The sequence below is a fragment of the Muscardinus avellanarius genome, assembly GCF_963383645.1.
Source record: "Muscardinus avellanarius genome assembly, chromosome: 8".
Classification (NCBI taxonomy): domain Eukaryota; kingdom Metazoa; phylum Chordata; class Mammalia; order Rodentia; family Gliridae; genus Muscardinus; species Muscardinus avellanarius.
Window position 1 is genome coordinate 12,209,417 of NC_137794.1, and position 18,126 is coordinate 12,227,542.

The window sequence follows — 18,126 nt, forward strand, 5'->3', positions numbered from 1 at the left end:
ACTGATCTCCATAGCAGATGAAGAAGTTTCCACTTCCACCAACAGTGTAAAAGAGTTCCTCTTTCCCCACATCCTCAGCAGCATTTGTTGTTATTTGATGTCTTTATGCTTGCCACTCTGATTGGGGTTAGATGGAATCTCAGCCTAGATTTGATTTGCATCTCCCTGATGGCTAATGACAATGAACATCTTTTCATGTATCCATTGGCCATTTGTATCTCTTCTTTTGTGAAACATCTATTCAGTTCAGTTGCCCATTTCTTGATCGGGTAATTTGTTTTGCTAGTGTAGATTATTTTGAGCTCTTTGTTTATTCGGGATATTAGCCCTCTATCAGAGTGGTGGCTGGTAAAGACCTTCTCCCATTCTATAGGCTTTCTATTTAGGTTCTTGATGGTTTCCTTTGATGGGAAGAAACTTTTTAGTTTGATGCCATCCCACTTGTTAATTCTTGCTTTAATTTCCTGTGCTTTGGAGGTCTTGTTGAGAAAGTTACTGCCTGCGCCTATATGTTGGAGTGTTGAGCCTATGCCCTTCTCTAATAACTTCACAGTCTCTGGTCTAATTTCTAAGTCTTTGATCCATCTCAAGTTGATTCCTGTGCATGGTGAGAGGTAAGGATTTAGTTTCATCTTTCAACAAATGGATATCCAGTTCTCCAAGCAGCATTTGTTGAAAAGGCTGTCTTTTCTCCAGCATATGAGTTTGGCCCCTTTGTCAAAGATCAATTGACTATAGGTGTGTGGGTTTGTTTCTGTATCTTCTATTCTGTTCCACTGACCAGTATTCTTGTTGTTGTGCCAATACCATGCTGTTTTTACTACTATTGATCTATAGTATCTCCTTTGCTCATGGATGGGCAGAATAAATATCATCAAAATGGCCATTCTGCCAAAAGTGATCTATAGATTCAATGCAATTCCTATTAAAATACCAACAAAATTCTTCATAGACCTAGAAAAATCAGTCATGAATTTTATATGGAGAAAGAAATGACCCAGAATAGCCAAAGCAATCCTCAGCACTAAGAACCAGGCAGGAAGCATCACAATCCCAGACTTCAAATTATACTATAGAGCAATAGTAGTAAAAACAACATTAAAAAAAAAAAAAGTTTGGCTAAGTTGCTGAGGGCCTCATTCATTAATTTGCTGGGACTGGCCTCAAACCTGTGATCCTCCTGCCTTAGTCTCCCAAGTACTGGGATTACAGGCATGCATCATCGTGCCTGGCAGTCTCTTTTAATTCTGCTTAAATTATTCTCTGGTTTCCCTTCCTCTTGAGTCTTGGTTCATGTCTGGTTCTTTAGATCAGTGTTCCCATAGAGTGATTGTTTCATCAAATGTTTCTCAAGCATCAAATTTAAGGAGTCCAGGACTGCTAACTTGTGTGTTAGAGTTTCTCACTATTAGGGGAGTAGAATGCACATGGCTGCCTGCCACCAATTTTTTTCTGGGCTCCTTTGTGTGGGATATAACACTTACTAAGATCATATTCCTAACAGATTAGCCAGGGCAATTTTGATGAGATATGGGAAGAAGTAGCAGTTTGAATACTTCAGCTAGTGACAGATGTATAGGGAAATAGAAGGAAAAGAAAAAAATTTAATAAGAGTTAAGAAAGCCAGGGACAGGGGTGTACACCTGTAATCCCAGGACCTAGGACACTCGGACAGGAGGAGTCCAAGTGTGAGGCCAGCCTGGGTCACTTTGCAAGACCCTGTCTCAAAAAATAAAAAAGGTTGGGGATATAGCTCAGTGGTAGAGCACCCTGGGATTAAATTTCTAGTTCTCCCCGTCTACTCTGAAAGAAGCAGAATTGAAAACAAGACTCATCAACCTATAGTTTGAATTTATTCACTTTAACTGAAGCTTGGACCAAGATGGAGTTCTCTATCTAGGTTCAACCAAGTCCTGAGCAAAGGTGGAACATTTTAGACTATTCCCAATAGGCTAAGCTTTGACCTAAGTATCCTGTTGCTCGCTTGTTTATCTTGAGGATAGAAAGTTGTAGAATTAGAATGAATCAAACACAGTTTTGAAGTATATGAAACACATCCATGTGCACCATTGGGCACCAGCTGGACTTTGCTCAGGCAATACAATTTATTGCGTAGTCCCCTTCTGCCCTGTATGTGGAGAACACTCGAGCAGGACTAGATTTAGACTTACATGGACTGAACAAATAGGCACGGGATATGATTTAAGAAGGATCAGAAAGGCAGCGACCCTGGACCACCCTTCTTCAGCCGGCTCACATTCCCAACATTAGAGAAACCTCTTGGGTTTGAGATTTGAGGTCTCTAAAATATAAAAGGCCACCTGGAATGAAAAGTATAATAAAGCCAGTAGCAACTTCATCAGCCGGGTACAAAGCCCTAAGGAAACAAAACACAAATTTTAATTAGAATTGGAGCCATGGAAGGTCACAGTGTTAGAAAACGAAGCCGGGTGGAGAAGTCAGAGAGTGCGGAGCAATCTAGATGTCACTGAAGGCTGGGAAGGGGCTGCTGATGACAAGTTCTGCCAGCAATCGCAGAGAGTCCAGTTGTTTCCCATTGCTGGCCTGAGGTTAGACACTAGGGACATCGAGACGGAAGTAAACGCTCTGGTTTTGGAGCTCAGCACTTCAAGTGGGAATCAAATTAAACACAACCATAGATTTTCTTTTTCATTCTTAAAAACTGAAGCCTGACATTGTGATGCACACTTGTAATACCAGTACTTGGGAGGCTGAGACAGGAAGATTGCAGCTTCTCAGCCAGCCTCAGCAATTTTGTAAGGCCGTCCGCAACTTAGTGAGACTCTGTTTCAAAAATAAAAAATCAAGGGGGGGGGGGCATGATTATAGATTGTACTCCCTGCGCTTGGGAGGCGGAGACAGGAGGATCGCGCAGGTTCGAAGCCAGCCTCTCTGGCTTAAGAGACCCTGTTTTCAAATAAAATATAAAATAGGTCAAGAAGTGTAGCCCCGAGGTAGAAGGGTTCCATTCAAATACAAAATACAAGATGAAATAGGGCTGGGAGTGTAGTGTCATTCAGAGTTAGAATACCCCTAGGTTCAATCCCCAGCACCACACACACACACACACACACACACACACACACACACACAAATTGTTGTATGGGTGCATTGCAATTTTACATAATTGTGAGGTTTGATATATTAAAAATATGTTTACATATCTTTGAATATCTCCCTCCACATCCCACCCTGATTTCACCTCCTATCTCCCCACATAAGTTAGTGAGATTGGTAGTAATATTCTTTAAAGCAGTGGTTAGAAAAAGTGTTTGTTTAAGAATACTTAGAAAAATTATTACCTGTAGGTGAATTCTTAGTTTTGAGGTTTTGCAAGTGAAATGGAGAAGTCAAAATATTGGTATCATTTGGGTGATGGAGTCTAACTTTATAACTTGTGGGGCAGCTTCCTGTAGGAAAATATTTAGTAGTGGTCTGGGGGAACGTAGGAAAGAGTTTAATGGAGATGCAAGTTTTGAATAAATTTAACAACTTACTGTTTCTTACATTTGGGAGTATTTTCCTTTCATAAGTATTCTGACTTTTGTTGTAATTTACATCGTTAAACTTATAGGGGAACCCGGGGTGTAAGGTACACATCTGCCCTTTTAAGGCTGGGAGTCAGGAGATTTACTTCATCAGGGATGGAAGTTACTGTGAGCTCAGGGTCCATTCTTTCCCCCCTGCCCAAACTATTCTCATACAAGCTGCTCTGATCTCTCCTGTGGATTAGTTATGCAACCTAATTTGGTGAAGCTTCAACAAAAGGCTAAAGTTTCCTCACCACATCTAGCTCCCGTTCAAAGAGGTTTTGAAGACTTCCCTTGAAAAAATTAATGCAAGGTTATGACTCTAGATGTCTTCTTCAGAATATTAGGGATCACTGTAGGTATTGGGGTTTTGTTAGTTTCAAAACCATAACATGGGTATGAAGGTCCTTTGTTATAAGACTGATAAAAATAATTCACATATCTAGTCCATTAGTATTTACTAAGCATGTTCCATACACTCAGCTCTGTTCTAAGAGCTGACTCAAAACAGGGTCAAGCCCTCAAGAGACTTTTATGTAAGAAAAGATATTATGATAAATAAATATGATAATAAATAGGCATATTTATAATGTGCTAGGTGGTGATACTTGCTAGAAGCATAATGAGGGTGAAGACTGATAGAAAGTGGGGAGGATTTTTTTAATCTTGTTTGTCTGTCATTTTTGTTGAAATGTTTTTGTGTAGTTTTATAGAGAGATTTGGGGGAGCAGCGCCCCTAAAAGAAGTGAGCCTCCAAGAGAAGGCAGTTCAGGGGGAAAGTGCAAATGCCCAGGCGTGCGAATAACAGCGGAGAATTCAGAGTGGATGGAGCAGAAGCAAAGGACAACTGGAAGAGGAGGTCTGACGTTGATAACTGCAAGATGAAGGAGGGCTTCTCTAGGAGTCAGCTCTAGTCAGGGTATCATTCCAGGAGGGCGTGGCCAAGTAAAGCTGCACAACTCGTAGCGCCCAGGAAACAGACAGACAGATAGACAGACACTCAGGACAAGTTACACCCTCCATGGACATGTTCCCAAGTGACTCACCTCCTACAACCAGGCCCCACTTCTCAAAGTTTTCCCCACTTCCCAGCATTGCCACGGCCTGAAGACCAAGCCTGGTCTTTGGATACCATTTTAAAATCCAAACCATGACAGCATCCAAAACTGTGGCGAAGACTTTGGGATTTTCACTGGAAAGTCATAGACAATATTGAACAGAGGGATATGTGATTGACAGTGTCAGAGAAGGAAAGGATGCAGGGATGAGTCCGTATCGAGGCCTTAACAGTTAAAAAGAGAAATGTGCCATTCCCTGAGATGGGACAACTTTGGGAAAGATATGTTTTAGAGGAATGGACTAAGAATCAATTTCAGAAGATGCCCTTAGACCTGGGCCAGGAGACCTCCAGCTCTGGGCATCATGCCTAAAGGGGTCACATGGATTGGCACGGCCTCTTCAAAGTTGCTTAAGATCCCTTCGACTGCTTCGATTATTCTTAATGTATTTTTTTTCCCTTATAATTTGAGGACTCCACATGATATAGTTTCTGAAAATGCTGATAGATTTTGAGGTCAAAAGGTTTTCTTTCTCCTTACAGAAGAGTCAATTAGAATAATCAGTGAGCCCCAAGAATGCTGATAAAATGAGTAACGGGGCTAAGGCACCGTGAAGTCTCCTTTGCTAGGGTGTGCGGGGTCATAGCTTAACTCTCCATTTGCCGGCTTCATGTTACAAGAACATCTGAGTATTTTTAAAAACTGGGTCCTTTCTTCTGAAAGTATGCTTTAAACCTGAAAGGAAGGTCCCCGAGGTGAAAGGAGGAATTAAAACCCAGCCTGTGAAGACAGCATAAGGCTTTTTTTTTTTATACTTGCGGTGCATATCCTAATTATTAATGTATTTAATTTGCCTTTTAAATTTGTATTTTTTCCATGAAAACATTTCCAACGAGTAAATAGCTGTGACTCCTGAATCATTTATGGCACTGCTCAGCCAAGCTTTGAATATGAGCTCTCAGTTTTCCTCCTGTTGAAGTGAGCGCCCCTCTGTTGAAGTGAGCGCCCCTCTGTTGAAGTGAGCGCCCCTCTGTTGCCTCTCAAAGGCTCAGCCTGAGGTGGACATTGCCAAGTGGAACAGGATGGGTGGGGTGGATGGTGTCAGCACTGGAGGTGGATAAAATCGTTGGCAAGATCCAGAATGGGATAATGTCTCCAAAGTGTTCTGAGCTCCCTGCTGAAAGATCTTGAATAATTTCCATGTATTGTTTTGATTGTGGCAAGGAATGTATAAGGTAATCTGCTCTACTATCAACAATGGTTCCTTTCATTGAGAAATTTAAACTAGTAGTTATATTTTAAAATGATAAATGGGCTAATGTTAAGCTATCTTTTTTGAAATATATATTTATTTATATACACACATGTGTATAGACACACACATATGCATACATACACACATACATACATACACGCACACACAAGCAGGCATACACACTGAGGATTGAATCCAGGATCATTTTGCCTCTGAGATATATACCCCTGCCCTTTTAAAAAATTATTATTTTGAAATAGGGTATCGCTAAGTTTCTGAGGCTTCACTAAATTGCAGAGGCTGGACTCAAATCTGTGATCCTCCTATTTCAGCCTCCCAAGGATTGGATTATAGGCAAGCATCACTACACCTACCCCTGGAAAAATATTTTTAAAAACAATTTCATGTTCTTAAGTATACTTACAAAAGGCAGTGTTGATCAAACATTAACTGCACAAAATGCCATCCTAAATGTTTTATATCCATATTCTTTTTCTTTGCTGTACTGGGGATGGAAGCCAGGGGCAGCCCTATTTTTTAGTCTTTTTTATTTCTGAAACAGGGTCTCACTGAGATGCGAAGGGCCTGGGTTAAATGTCATTATTATTAACCCTTTTAAACAGAGTACATTTGGCCAGGCGTGGTGGCTCACGCTTGTAAGCCCCATGCTTGGGCGGCAGAGACAGGAGATTGTGCAGGTTCGAAGCCAGCCACTCTGGCTTAAGAGACCCTGTTTTCAAATAAAAAATAAAAATATAAAAAATAGGTGTCTGGGAGTGTAGCCCAGAGGTAGAGGGGTTTCCAGGAATCCCAGTACCACCCAAAACAATAAAAAATAAACAGAGTAAATTTGGGAGGAGTAATTACTTATTTATACCTTTGTACAATAGAATAAGATAGAACCTTAGTTGTTTGTTGTAGGTCCTTATGCCACCACACTTGATGGCCTACTAATGACTATTCACCACTTGTACAGCATGTGTGTGTGTGTGTGTGTGTGTGTGTGTGTGTGTGTGAGTATGTGTCAGTCATTAAAGTGGATTTCTAGTGAGGCCATTATCCCTACAGCTTTTACTTTAGACCCTTAAAAGACTGCGGTAAGTTCTGCAGTTTCTCCTCCACCAATCCTCCTCTCTCCCACTTTCTCTTCTCTCTTGCCCTGATCTTGACTGAGGGGGATGAGTGAGATGTTTTAGAAAATTCTCCTTGAAGGTTTCTACTGTAATAGTTTTATATTACAAGTCAAAAAGTCATTATATGGCAGGAGCTATTCCAACCATGAAATGTCTATTCCAATTATACACTTAGGGACTGAGCAAAGACCAAATAGAAGTAGAGTTCCAGAGTTTCGTCTAGTATATGGCTTCCATGTTTTCCATTATATACGGGGGGATTACTCTTTGCATCTCTATGTACCAGTCTTAGCTTGGACCTTGTATCCAAGACTCTGAAATGTTTAGTATTCTCCATTACCCCATATGCATTGCCTGTAAGACCCTTTAGGAAAAGATTATATGAATTACTATATATAGTTCCCATAGGGCCCTCCTCAGGAGAATCTGGTTCTTCATTCCATTGATTTTTGGCCTATAAATTGGCTCATGTATAAGTCAGCAAAGTATCATGGCTCTTTGTTGAGGCGGCTAACCTCAGCTAACTGACCAACTACATCCTTGGTTTCTTTTGCTTTTATCGATCAGGTGCCATAACCATCCTTCTTTATTGCTAGGACCATCCCGTGCATTGTAATATGAACCACTAGATGCCGGTAGTGTTAAGCCATTGCGACAAGCACAAATGCCCACAGGCATTGATAACTGTTCCTTGGGGGGCAACATTACCCTGGTCAAGAACCAGTTAATATTTTCAAAATTACACAGGTTACCAGGGAGTAGCAGCATCGTACTTATTTTCAAGGATATGAACTAACAAAATTAGCCAGCAAATGATCTAGCTCTCAAGTCCCATTTTCGTGATCACTTTCTTGGTCATTTCTGGCCTCAGTTTTCTTGGGTCCGGTGCTCTAGGAAGCAGATTCTTGGATGAAGATTTGTTTGTGGGAAGTTGTCATCCTTGGAATCAATACCTGTGGGAGAGTGAAGGATGTAGGATTAGACAGAGGGAGAAGTCGAAATATGATGGAGTCATAACAAAGTATCATAATATCCACTATGTTCTATTAATAATAAAAGTCAAAATTTCTAAAGATATAGACTTTACCAGCACATGCTAGTATTTCTACCACATTTAGCACCCAACAGCTTATCTCTAACAAATATATATTTTATATATATTATATATATTCTCTAACAAATATAATATATATTTATATATGTCATAAATATATTATATATATTTGTTAGAGAATATATACACACACATACACACACACACACGCACACACACACATATATATATATGACTCACATAGCACATAGTATAAGACACCACAGTCAGCTTTGTTAATTTTCTGGGAATTTGTGAGGTATCTCTATAATCATGTCAAAACTCAGATATTTTGATTGATTTTGGACAATAAGAAAATAAAGATTAAATAAAGTGAGTGTTTTGATGAAAGAGAATTATTAGGATTTAAAAAGTTTTTTGCAAAGTTTAAATGGATTTTGTTTATAGCTGAATAGTTTCATTATACCCCAGAGAGTATATTATAAAGCTTAACGCTCACAGCACATCTATGATGTGATTTCCCAACTCACGGTTGTTATCGGAACAACGTGGTATTAACCAAAGACTGTGAAGAGCAAAGTAATTGCCTTTCATCAGTAATAATAATAACACCGATTTAAATAATTATTTGTATATATTCAATCAACTTGACTCCTTTTGTGTTTTCCAAATGCAAAAGTAATTTTAGTTGTTTCCGAGATTAACTTTGGGAAAGATGTCAGCAAAACGGGAGGATGGGGCCAAAGGATTTTGTTGGCAAAGATGCTGAGGAAAGGAAAATTTTCATATTTAAAATACTATAGGTCAAACTTTTCTTCTTAATTTTTTGAGGAACTGGGGGTGGAACCCAAGGGCATTCTACCTCCCAGCTACACCCCTAGCACTATTTTATTCTTCATTTTGTATTTTGTATTTGTTTATTTACTTACTTATTTATTTATTTATTTTGGTGGTACTGGGGTTCCTGGAAACCCTTCTACCTCCGGGCTACACTCTCAGACCTATTTTTACACTTTTATTTGGAAACAGTGTCTCCTAAGTCATCACCCGTGGCTGGCTTCGAACCTGCGCGATCCTCCTGTCTCCGCCTCCCAAGCGCGGGGATTGCAAGCGTGCGCCACCACGCCCGGCTCCTTTATTCTTCATTTTGAAACAGGGTCTCACTAAGTTGCAGAGGGCCTCACTAAGTAGCTGAGTCTGACCACGCACCTTCAATCCTCCTGCTTCAGGCTCTCAAGTAATGGGATTACAAGCGTGCACCACCACTCCCGGCTTCTTCTTAATTTTTAATTAGCGGTTTACATTTCTATCATAATCTATAATAGCAACAGTAATAATAGTAACAAAACGACCATAGGTCATGTTGGCTTTTTTTTCATAACTTTATTATTAAGCTGTCACAAATACAAGAATAATTTTATTTCTTGAAACTATTAAAACTAAATGAGAAGCGCTCCTTAAAGACGCAGAGCTCTGTCCACAGAATCGCGTGCTCTACCAATGCATGGAAGCGTCTGCTTTTTAAAGTTACTTTAAATGTGCTGTAGTTTTTGTTGAGAGGGCTGTTACCTGTGTGCATTAAATCGCTCTTCTCTTTCTTTGATATGTTTGTCCTTATATGCACTTTCTCTCATTTATATTTTGGTTAGTATTTTATTAGCACCCATTTTTATAAACTATTCACATGATCTGTTTTTATATCATCTATTTGTAATTTTTATAGCTTGTTTTATTCCTAATACACTTGTGATTTTATATTAAAACAAGAATTACCGTTTAAAAATGAAACTGATTCAACTGAGAAGTGAATTGACGTAGAGCAGATGCTAAGGCTGCCTCCAAATGGCTGAAAAGTGAGTGGGTACTTTCCTTTATCTTTGGAGTTAGTAAATAAAGGATATTATTCAGGGAGGTTTAGCTGCCTTACAAACTTGCTTTTCTTTGGTTGTGAGTATATTCTTATTAACTTGCCAAAGATTGCCTTCGCATAAACCCAGGTGCATGAATATTCTGAAAGAGAGGTTTTGAGTATCAGCATTGTTTATTCAACCATTCATTCTAGAGAGATGCCAGGGAGAAAAAGTGTCTTTGGATTGCTCTGGAGGACCAAGGTTCCTGTGGCTCTCGGCTATATCAGCGATGCTGGTTTACATGTTTCTGATTATATTGAATTAAAAGAGGAATTAGCCAGGCCTGGAGGCCCACTCTTGTAATCCCAGTACTTGGGAGGCTGAGACAGAAGGATTGCAGGTTTGCAGCCAGCCTCAAGTACTATGTGAGGCCCTCCACTAAGTAGTATAACACTGTTTCAAAATAAAGAATAAAAAGTATGGCTAGAGGTGTAGCTTGGAGGTAGAATGCCCCTGGGTTCAATCCCCAGTACTGAAAAAAAAGAAAGAAAAAAAGAAAAGAAAGAGAGAAAGACAAATTAATATTCAAGCAATAACAAGTAGCACAACGTGGAGGGTTTAACATTACTACAAAATGAATTATGTGCATATATCAAATAAGTTGACAAAAATAGACTCTTTCCAAATCAGTGGTATCTGGTGTCTCCCTAAGAAGTCCAAGTTAATTTAAAAAAATCACACAATTTTCCGGTTCAGACTTTTCATCCGTGTAGTGGGGGCTTTTGATTTGGCCCTCATAACAATTCTCCATGAGAATTCTGGCTATAAAACAGGATATTTCAACATCCATAAAGACTTTACACAAGAAACGTACCCTCAAGAAACGAAATGAGTGGAAAATGCACAAATCAATTCAGAAATTTCTGCTACAGTTAGTATTTGAGGGGGGGGGTAGGGAAAAAGTAGTCCTTTCATGGTGAATAAAGAATCCTATCTATCACCCCATAGAGGGTTGGCTATACAAAGTCACTCATTATTTATGCTAGGAGACATATTATACAGACACATGTGCATACACACACAGTGTCAGAGAAGTTCCCATTGAAATATGCCTTCCTTTTAATTTTTTGTACAAATGAAAATATGAATAATGCAGATCATTTCTGTTCTATATAAAATAATGGCTCACTATGTTTTTCAAGCAAAATTCAATAGTTGATGTTATATTTTATTTTATCTTAAAATTAGAAGAGGGGCCCATGAACTTAGTAAATTTAGAATGTCATTTAATCTCTCCTCAATCCGGCCTTCTTAATAGGGTTGCTTCCCAGATGAAATGTAGATAGAAACGTTCTTTGGAAAAACACAGCAACATATAAACGCAAGATCGTATTTCTTTTGTTGTTGCTCTATGAAAAGTGAACCATTAGAAATCCGATGCCAGATGTGGGCATGCACCCAGCTACATAACATAGCTTTTTGAAACCCTCACTTTAGAAAATATATCTTTTCTTTTTCCCTAGTATCATTCATTCTACTACACATTAAACAGGATACATTGAGCTCAGTAACATAGGACTTTTAATGCTATAAAAATAAATGTAGATTATAGGCCTCTTTAAGGACTATGTTACTAACTTCTGTAGACTTTTTTTTTTACTCAATTTCTTGTAATATATAAGTCATTCATGTTCAATGTGTAAGAAAAGTACCCACCCATCCCTGACTCAGAGGAAACTGCAGGTCCTTATGCCATTAATATGCATGCTAGTTATGGGCAGGAATTTTTGTTTGTGTGGTTCATATCATATACCTAACAACTATAATATTGTTGGGTAATGTTTGTTCACTAATGAAAGGTTAATTTTATTTTTTTTCTTGCCATACTGAGGATTGAATTCAGGGGCATTCTACTACCGAGCTGCACCCCCAGCATTATTTTTTATTCTTTATTTTGAAATAGCATCTCACTAAGTTGCATAGGGCCTCACTAAGTAGCTGAGGTTACAAAGGGCCTCACTAAGTAGCTGAGGTTGTCCACGAACTACGATCCTCCTGTCTCAGCCTCCCAAATGCTGAGATTACAAGCGTGCACCACCATGCCTGGCTAGGAAATAGTATTTAGTTGGTAGCTGTGTTGTGTGACACAGAAAATAAATAAATAGCACACTTCTTTTTCTAACCTTAGCTCTCTGAGAATAAGGCCAAAATACTGAGTCCCCAGTATGGCAGGTAACTTCTTTAGTGAGTCTATGTAGTATAATCTGTTATTACTGTTATGGCTTGGGATGTCACTGTGGCTGCTTGTTCTCAGGCTAGTTTAGAAAAAAAAAAAAAGAGCCAGAACTGCTACAAGCTTAAGCAAAGTTTTATTATTACAGGCAGAGAGATGATAACACCACCTCAGGGAGGGATGCAATAGAGTGACTCAGAAGTGAGACAGTGAGAAACTGACACCTAAGAAAACACAGTCTTTACACAGGAATTTATTACCTTGGCCTCCTATCCTGCTCGCCAGTGGCCTTCTCTTCCTAACACAAGCAGGTGCATGGGCCCCTAGTTATCTCTGCTGCGTACGCCTTTTCTGTTAGCCCTCTTTGTTCTCCCTCACAAGGACAGACGGTCTGACATTGCTGATCAAAACGTGTCACTTAATTAGCAAGATCGAAAGGCTGCATGGCAGAAGCCCGCTTTGCCCTTTGCTCGCTTTTACCCTTAAAGTTGAAAGCTTGTATTTTACACCAGTGTCCTTAGTAAGTTCTCAGCATCCTCTTATCTCTATCTACTAATAGCTTTTTTTATTAATAAAAAAGAACAAAGTCTAGAGGTTTTTAGGGTTTTAACTATTTTGTGTTATTATTTACTTATTTACTTATTTATTTATTTATCTATTTATTTATTTTGCGGGTCTGGGGATGGAACCCAGGGGCATTCGACCTCCGAGCTACACCCCTTGCCCTATTTTTTATTCTTTATTTAGAAACCGGGTCTCACTGAGTTGCAAGGGGCCTCACTAAGTAGCTGAGGCTGTCCGCGAACCGCGATCCTCTGGTCTCAGCCTCCCAAATGCTGGGATTACAAGCGTGCACCACCACGCCCATTATATTAGTAATTTATGTTGGGTTAATACAGCTTGCTTTTTTATCTTGTATTCTAAACTTTTGTGTGAGTCTGCATAATTATTTTCTAAGTGCAGGTGCCCATAAATTCAGCATTCAGTGTTTGGCCGGGTTCATAGCCAATTTTTAGCAGACCAAGGTCAACTTTAACCAGAGATATTGGCTGATAGCTTAGAGACAGAGAAAAGGATTTAATTGCTCTGCCTAAGTATGAAAACTTAGTAGCAATGAATACAGCCCTTATTAACAATCAATACAAGCTTAATCCCCATCAAATAAGATTTAATTATTTAATTGAGCTCCAGCAATTAAATAATTGAAAAATTATTGAAGAATTTTTCAATAGATTCGTTATTTATATCCTGGGTAAATAATCTATTCCACAGTTATATTTTACAAATTATGCTTTTGAATTTAATAGGCTGAATATTACTCAAGAAGCGATGACATCATATTACAACTAATACAAATAGGGTATTTGGATTTTATCATTGTGATGATTTCCTGTTATTTTTACTTTCTGGGAGGAGATTTCTTTACCAAATTGTAATTGTTTAACTTTTGAAACAAGTAAGTATGCCAACCTAAAAGTTCTGTTTCTCTTGTCCTTATGTTTTGCATTTCAGGACTCACCTCATTTATCTGGACTACCTGAGTATGTTAAAATAGTAGAAGTTGGACCTAGGGATGGACTGCAGAATGAAAAGGTGGGTTTTCAGTAGGTTTACAGAGTGTATTTCAAATGTCAGGTCTGAAAATTACTATCGCTTAGGATTTTAAAGACATATGGTTTTTATATTTCACAAAACTGTTTGTTTCCATTTTCTCCCTGAATTTATAAGTCATATTTCCTTTCAGTTATGAAGTCGTGTTCTGTATTTGTTCCAGTAGCCTCCATATGATTTGCTTACAAATAACTTTTAATGTTTTTATAGGTTATAGTTCCTACAGATGTGAAAATTGAATTTATCAATCGACTTTCCCAAACTGGGTTGCCTGTCATCGAAGTCACCAGCTTTGTATCCTCCAGATGGGTACCACAGGTATTTAAATTTATAATTCCTTAATAAGGTCCTTACTTGAAAAATTGTTTAGGATACACTATGATACACTATGATATTAAGCTAATATAATTAATATAATTACTAATTTCCCATGTGATTACAATTAGCCCATGCACTGATATGTTTGAAAAAAATCCTCTGATGAAATATCTTCTGTGAAATGCAATCTGAAAGGTAACTTGGAACTTCATACTAACCCCATGTGAATGTGTGGCCTAATATAATGAATAGAGAACAAGGCTCTTACATAGTAAGTTAGGGGGCTGCCATTCTGTGACTGACTTTATGAATGATTTGAACATCCCTAAGTACTTGGAGCTTTTTCTTTAATCCTGTAAAACAAAATAGATAAGTGTGTTGACAGCTTTTCCATAGAATCTCATCTCAAATGGTGAGAAATGTAGGTATATGTTCTCTTGACTTCCCTTCTTTCAGCACTTCTATTTACCAAAGGGATAAGGCATGAGTCATTGTCAAAGATGAGACAAAGGGATTCATCTAGACTCTCCTCTTGATAAATGATGATAGAGCTTTATCCCAAGTTTTCATATGTTTGACACCAGTCCACCATTCTGAGACTTGACACTCGTTTTGGAAGTATGAATAGTAATCAGTAGCCAGGTGTGGTGGTGCACACTTTTAATCCCAGCATTCGGGAGGCTGAGACAGGAGGATCATGGTTCACAGACAGCCTCAGCTACTTAATGAGGCCCTGTGCAATTCAGTGAAACCCTGTTTTAAAATAAAGAATGAAAAAATAGGCCGGGCGTGGTGGCGCACACTTGTAATCCCTGTGCTTGAGAGGCAGAGACAGGAGGATCACACAGGTTTGAAGCCAGCCACGCTGGCTTAAGAGACCCTGTTTTAAAAAATATAAAAAAAAATAGGTCTTGGAGTGTAGCCCGGAGGTAGAAGGGCTTCCAGGAACCCCAGTACCACCAAAAGAATGAAAAAACAGGGCTGGGGGTGTAGGTTGAAGGTAGACTGCCCCTGGCTTCCAACCCCAGTCCCCCACACACAAAATAATAATAGTAATCAGTAAACAGTTTGACCCTTTTCATTTCGTAGGGTCTTCTTAGACCTTGGATCTCACAGTCTCTTGAACCCATTCTCTTGGTTTCCATTATTCTGTACTGTGGTGTGTGTGTGTGTGTGTGTATGTGTGTGTGTGTGTGTGTGTGTGTATGGTGCTGGGGATTGAACCCAGGGGCAATATACCTCTGAGCTACACACCCAGCCTTATTTCATTTTTTTATTTGGAAACAGGGTCTCACTAAATTACAGAGGGCCTCACTTAGCTGCTGAGTCTGGCCACAAGGCTACTATTCTCTTGTCTCAGACTCCCAAATCCTGGGATTACAAGCATGTGCCACCATGCCTGGCTTCTCTATTGGCTTGATTCCTTTACTTCTCCAATTACTTTTCTGTCATCTCTGACATCTCTTATGATTTATATGTTGAAGGTATCCCTATGAGTCTGCTTTTAGTGGTCATCTCTTCCTGAGTTCTCTTCTTTGTCTATCCTGCCAGTACCAACAGCCACTTTTGTAAAGATGATGGATCTATATCTCTGCTTTTGCTTCTCTGTCTGGCTTCATCCGAATGTGCTGATGGCACTACAAACACATTAGGATCAAAACCAAACTCATCAATATCCACCCTGAGTTACCCTAGGAGTTCCATTCTTCCCTTCGGGATCCTGGACTTGAACCTGGAGGTGCTGTCATGGTATCCAGTCAATTACTCTCTTAGTCATTTGGGGCTGCTCTGCAGGAATACACAGCCTGGTTAGTTTAGATGATTATTTTTCACAGTTCTGGAAGCTGGAAAATAAAATAAAAAATCAAGGTATCAGCAGACCTGATATCTGATGAAGATCTACTTTCTCATTTGCACATAGCTGTCTTCTCACTGTGTTCTCATATGGTGGACAACAGAGAGGGAAGCGAGTTCTCTGGTTTGTAAGTGGATTGATTTAATCATTAAGTCTCCACCTCATTATTTTCCAATGATCTCACCTCCTAAGCCCATCACTTTGGATGTTAAGATCTCAACATTCAAATATTCAGTGCAAAACAAAAATGTCTTACCTCCAGTAGAGGCTAGACTTGTCTTTTCAGTGCCACAGATACATTAGCAATCCAGACTCCCATTGACTAATCACTGGGGCAGTCTCTTAAATGATATTTTGATTATAATGGTTACTACTGATATTGTACATTTTATCATATATTGCTGGGCCATTATTATCTCTTCTTTTGATAAGTATATATCCAGTTCAAGTGTTCATTTTTTATTGGGTTGCTTGTTTTTTAAGTGTTTCAGTTTTTAAGTTTTTTGTGTATTCTAGGTATTAGTCTTCTATCAGAGGAATTGCTGGCAAACATCTTCTCCCATTCTTCAGTCTCCCTATCTCTCTTTAGACTCTTTTTTTCAGTACTGAGGATGAAGCCCAGGGGCATTCTACCTCTGAACTACACTCACAGCCATATTTTTTAGTCTTTTTTATTTTTTGAAACAGGGTCTCACTGAGTTATGAATTAGCTGAGACTCTGATCTCTGCCTCCCAAATGCTGGGATTACAAGGTGCGCCACCAAGCCCGGCCTATTAAGACTCTTGATGGTTTTCTTTGTTGCAAAAGAGTTGATTCAAGGTGGGTAGAAGACCTAGAAATTAAACCAGAGACTTTACACTAACTAAAAGTTGGCATAGGACCAATGCTTAAACATATAAGCACTGGGGAAAATTTCCTCAATAAGAACTCTAAGACTCAGAATATTAAAACGAAAGTTAATAAATGGAATGGCAGTGAGTTAAAAAGCTTTTGTGCAGCAAAGGAAATTATTTAAGCCTTATCAATTGCAATGCATTTGAGGGAACAGAAGCCACAATAGGTTCATTTATTACCTAAACCAGAGTGTTATGAAGACAGCGATTGTGTCTTCCTTGTTCATCACTGTATCCCCAGTACTTGGGAATACAGTTACATAATAAACACTGTGAAATGAATAATGAGTCAGTCAGCCTGAAAGAATAATGACATATTGCTTTCAGTTCTCTAATATTGGCAATCACTCTTATTTTTGTCCATATATTTATTCCTGTTTATTTTATGGATACAAATGTTTTCCTTAGGAAAAAATGCTCGATTAGCCTATGCATTTTTCCTTAAGATTTTCATCTTGCAAAGTGCTATTATTTTTATTTCACTAGCTATCATTGATTTTAAGGGAGTTTGAGACCTTTTGACCATCTTTAAATCTGCCTAAAGTTACTTCTATGTTTCATTCAGTCTGTGCTCATTTCCGATATTTTATTATTGTTAGAAAGAAGCACATTAGGCTGGTATAACTTTATTTTTATACTTTTATTGGCTCATTATAGTCTTACATCATAATAGAGTTCGTAGTGATGGTGACATGCATGCATAAAGCACTTGGTGAGCTTTCCCCAGCTCCCTCCCCACTTCCCCCTTTCTAATACAAGATACTGAGATTGGCATTGCTATTCTCATACATGTACAAAATGTCTGTGAATGTGTTTTTTTCATTAATTATTCCTCCTCTCCCTACTCCCCTAGGCCTCCTCCCTCAATCCACTGGAATTTATCTTTCATTAGAACTAATGTTAGGAAAGAGATTAGGTCTTGCTAATGTTAATTGATAAATATTGACTTTCCAAAGTTACATTTCATATACTAAATGTTGCTGATCCTCTTCAATATTCTTTGATTTCTCAATGGTTTTATGAAGTTGCATATAAAAATCATCTTCCCTACAATGATGCCTATGTCTGAATTATATTATTATACAATAGTAGATACTGATTGATAAATTATTCTTCAGATCCATACATGACGCACCCAGCGACGTTTAAAAGAGAAAGGCTGGAATCCTTTCTAAAAGGTGATGCTTCTTGCTCAGTGAGTGAAAAAGTGGACAAAAGAAAAGGAAAGTCAGTCCCCCTGTGAGCAGTAACTGGAAAATGCCTCCTGGCCTCCCTTAAATACACACGTGTGATGGGACTATAAAACGATATGAT

The 18,126-nt window shown here is 38.7% G+C and overlaps 1 protein-coding gene across 6 annotated transcripts in view; it reads left to right on the top strand.

The window, feature by feature from the left end:
• HMGCLL1 (3-hydroxy-3-methylglutaryl-CoA lyase like 1) overlaps window positions 1-18,126 on the top strand; it is a gene marked incomplete at both ends in the record, with an annotated part of 131,796 nt that overhangs the window by 21,215 nt on the left and 92,455 nt on the right. For 4 of the 6 annotated variants that reach the window (XM_080700270.1, XM_080700272.1, XM_080700271.1 and 1 more), the window contains 2 exons: window positions 13,647-13,727; window positions 13,956-14,063. The exons of the other annotated variants lie outside the window; for them this stretch is intronic. In XM_080700270.1, the coding sequence (XP_080556396.1) occupies window positions 13,647-13,727; window positions 13,956-14,063 (189 nt within the window). The remainder of the gene's footprint in view (window positions 1-13,646; window positions 13,728-13,955; window positions 14,064-18,126) is intronic. 6 annotated transcript variants of the gene reach the window in all.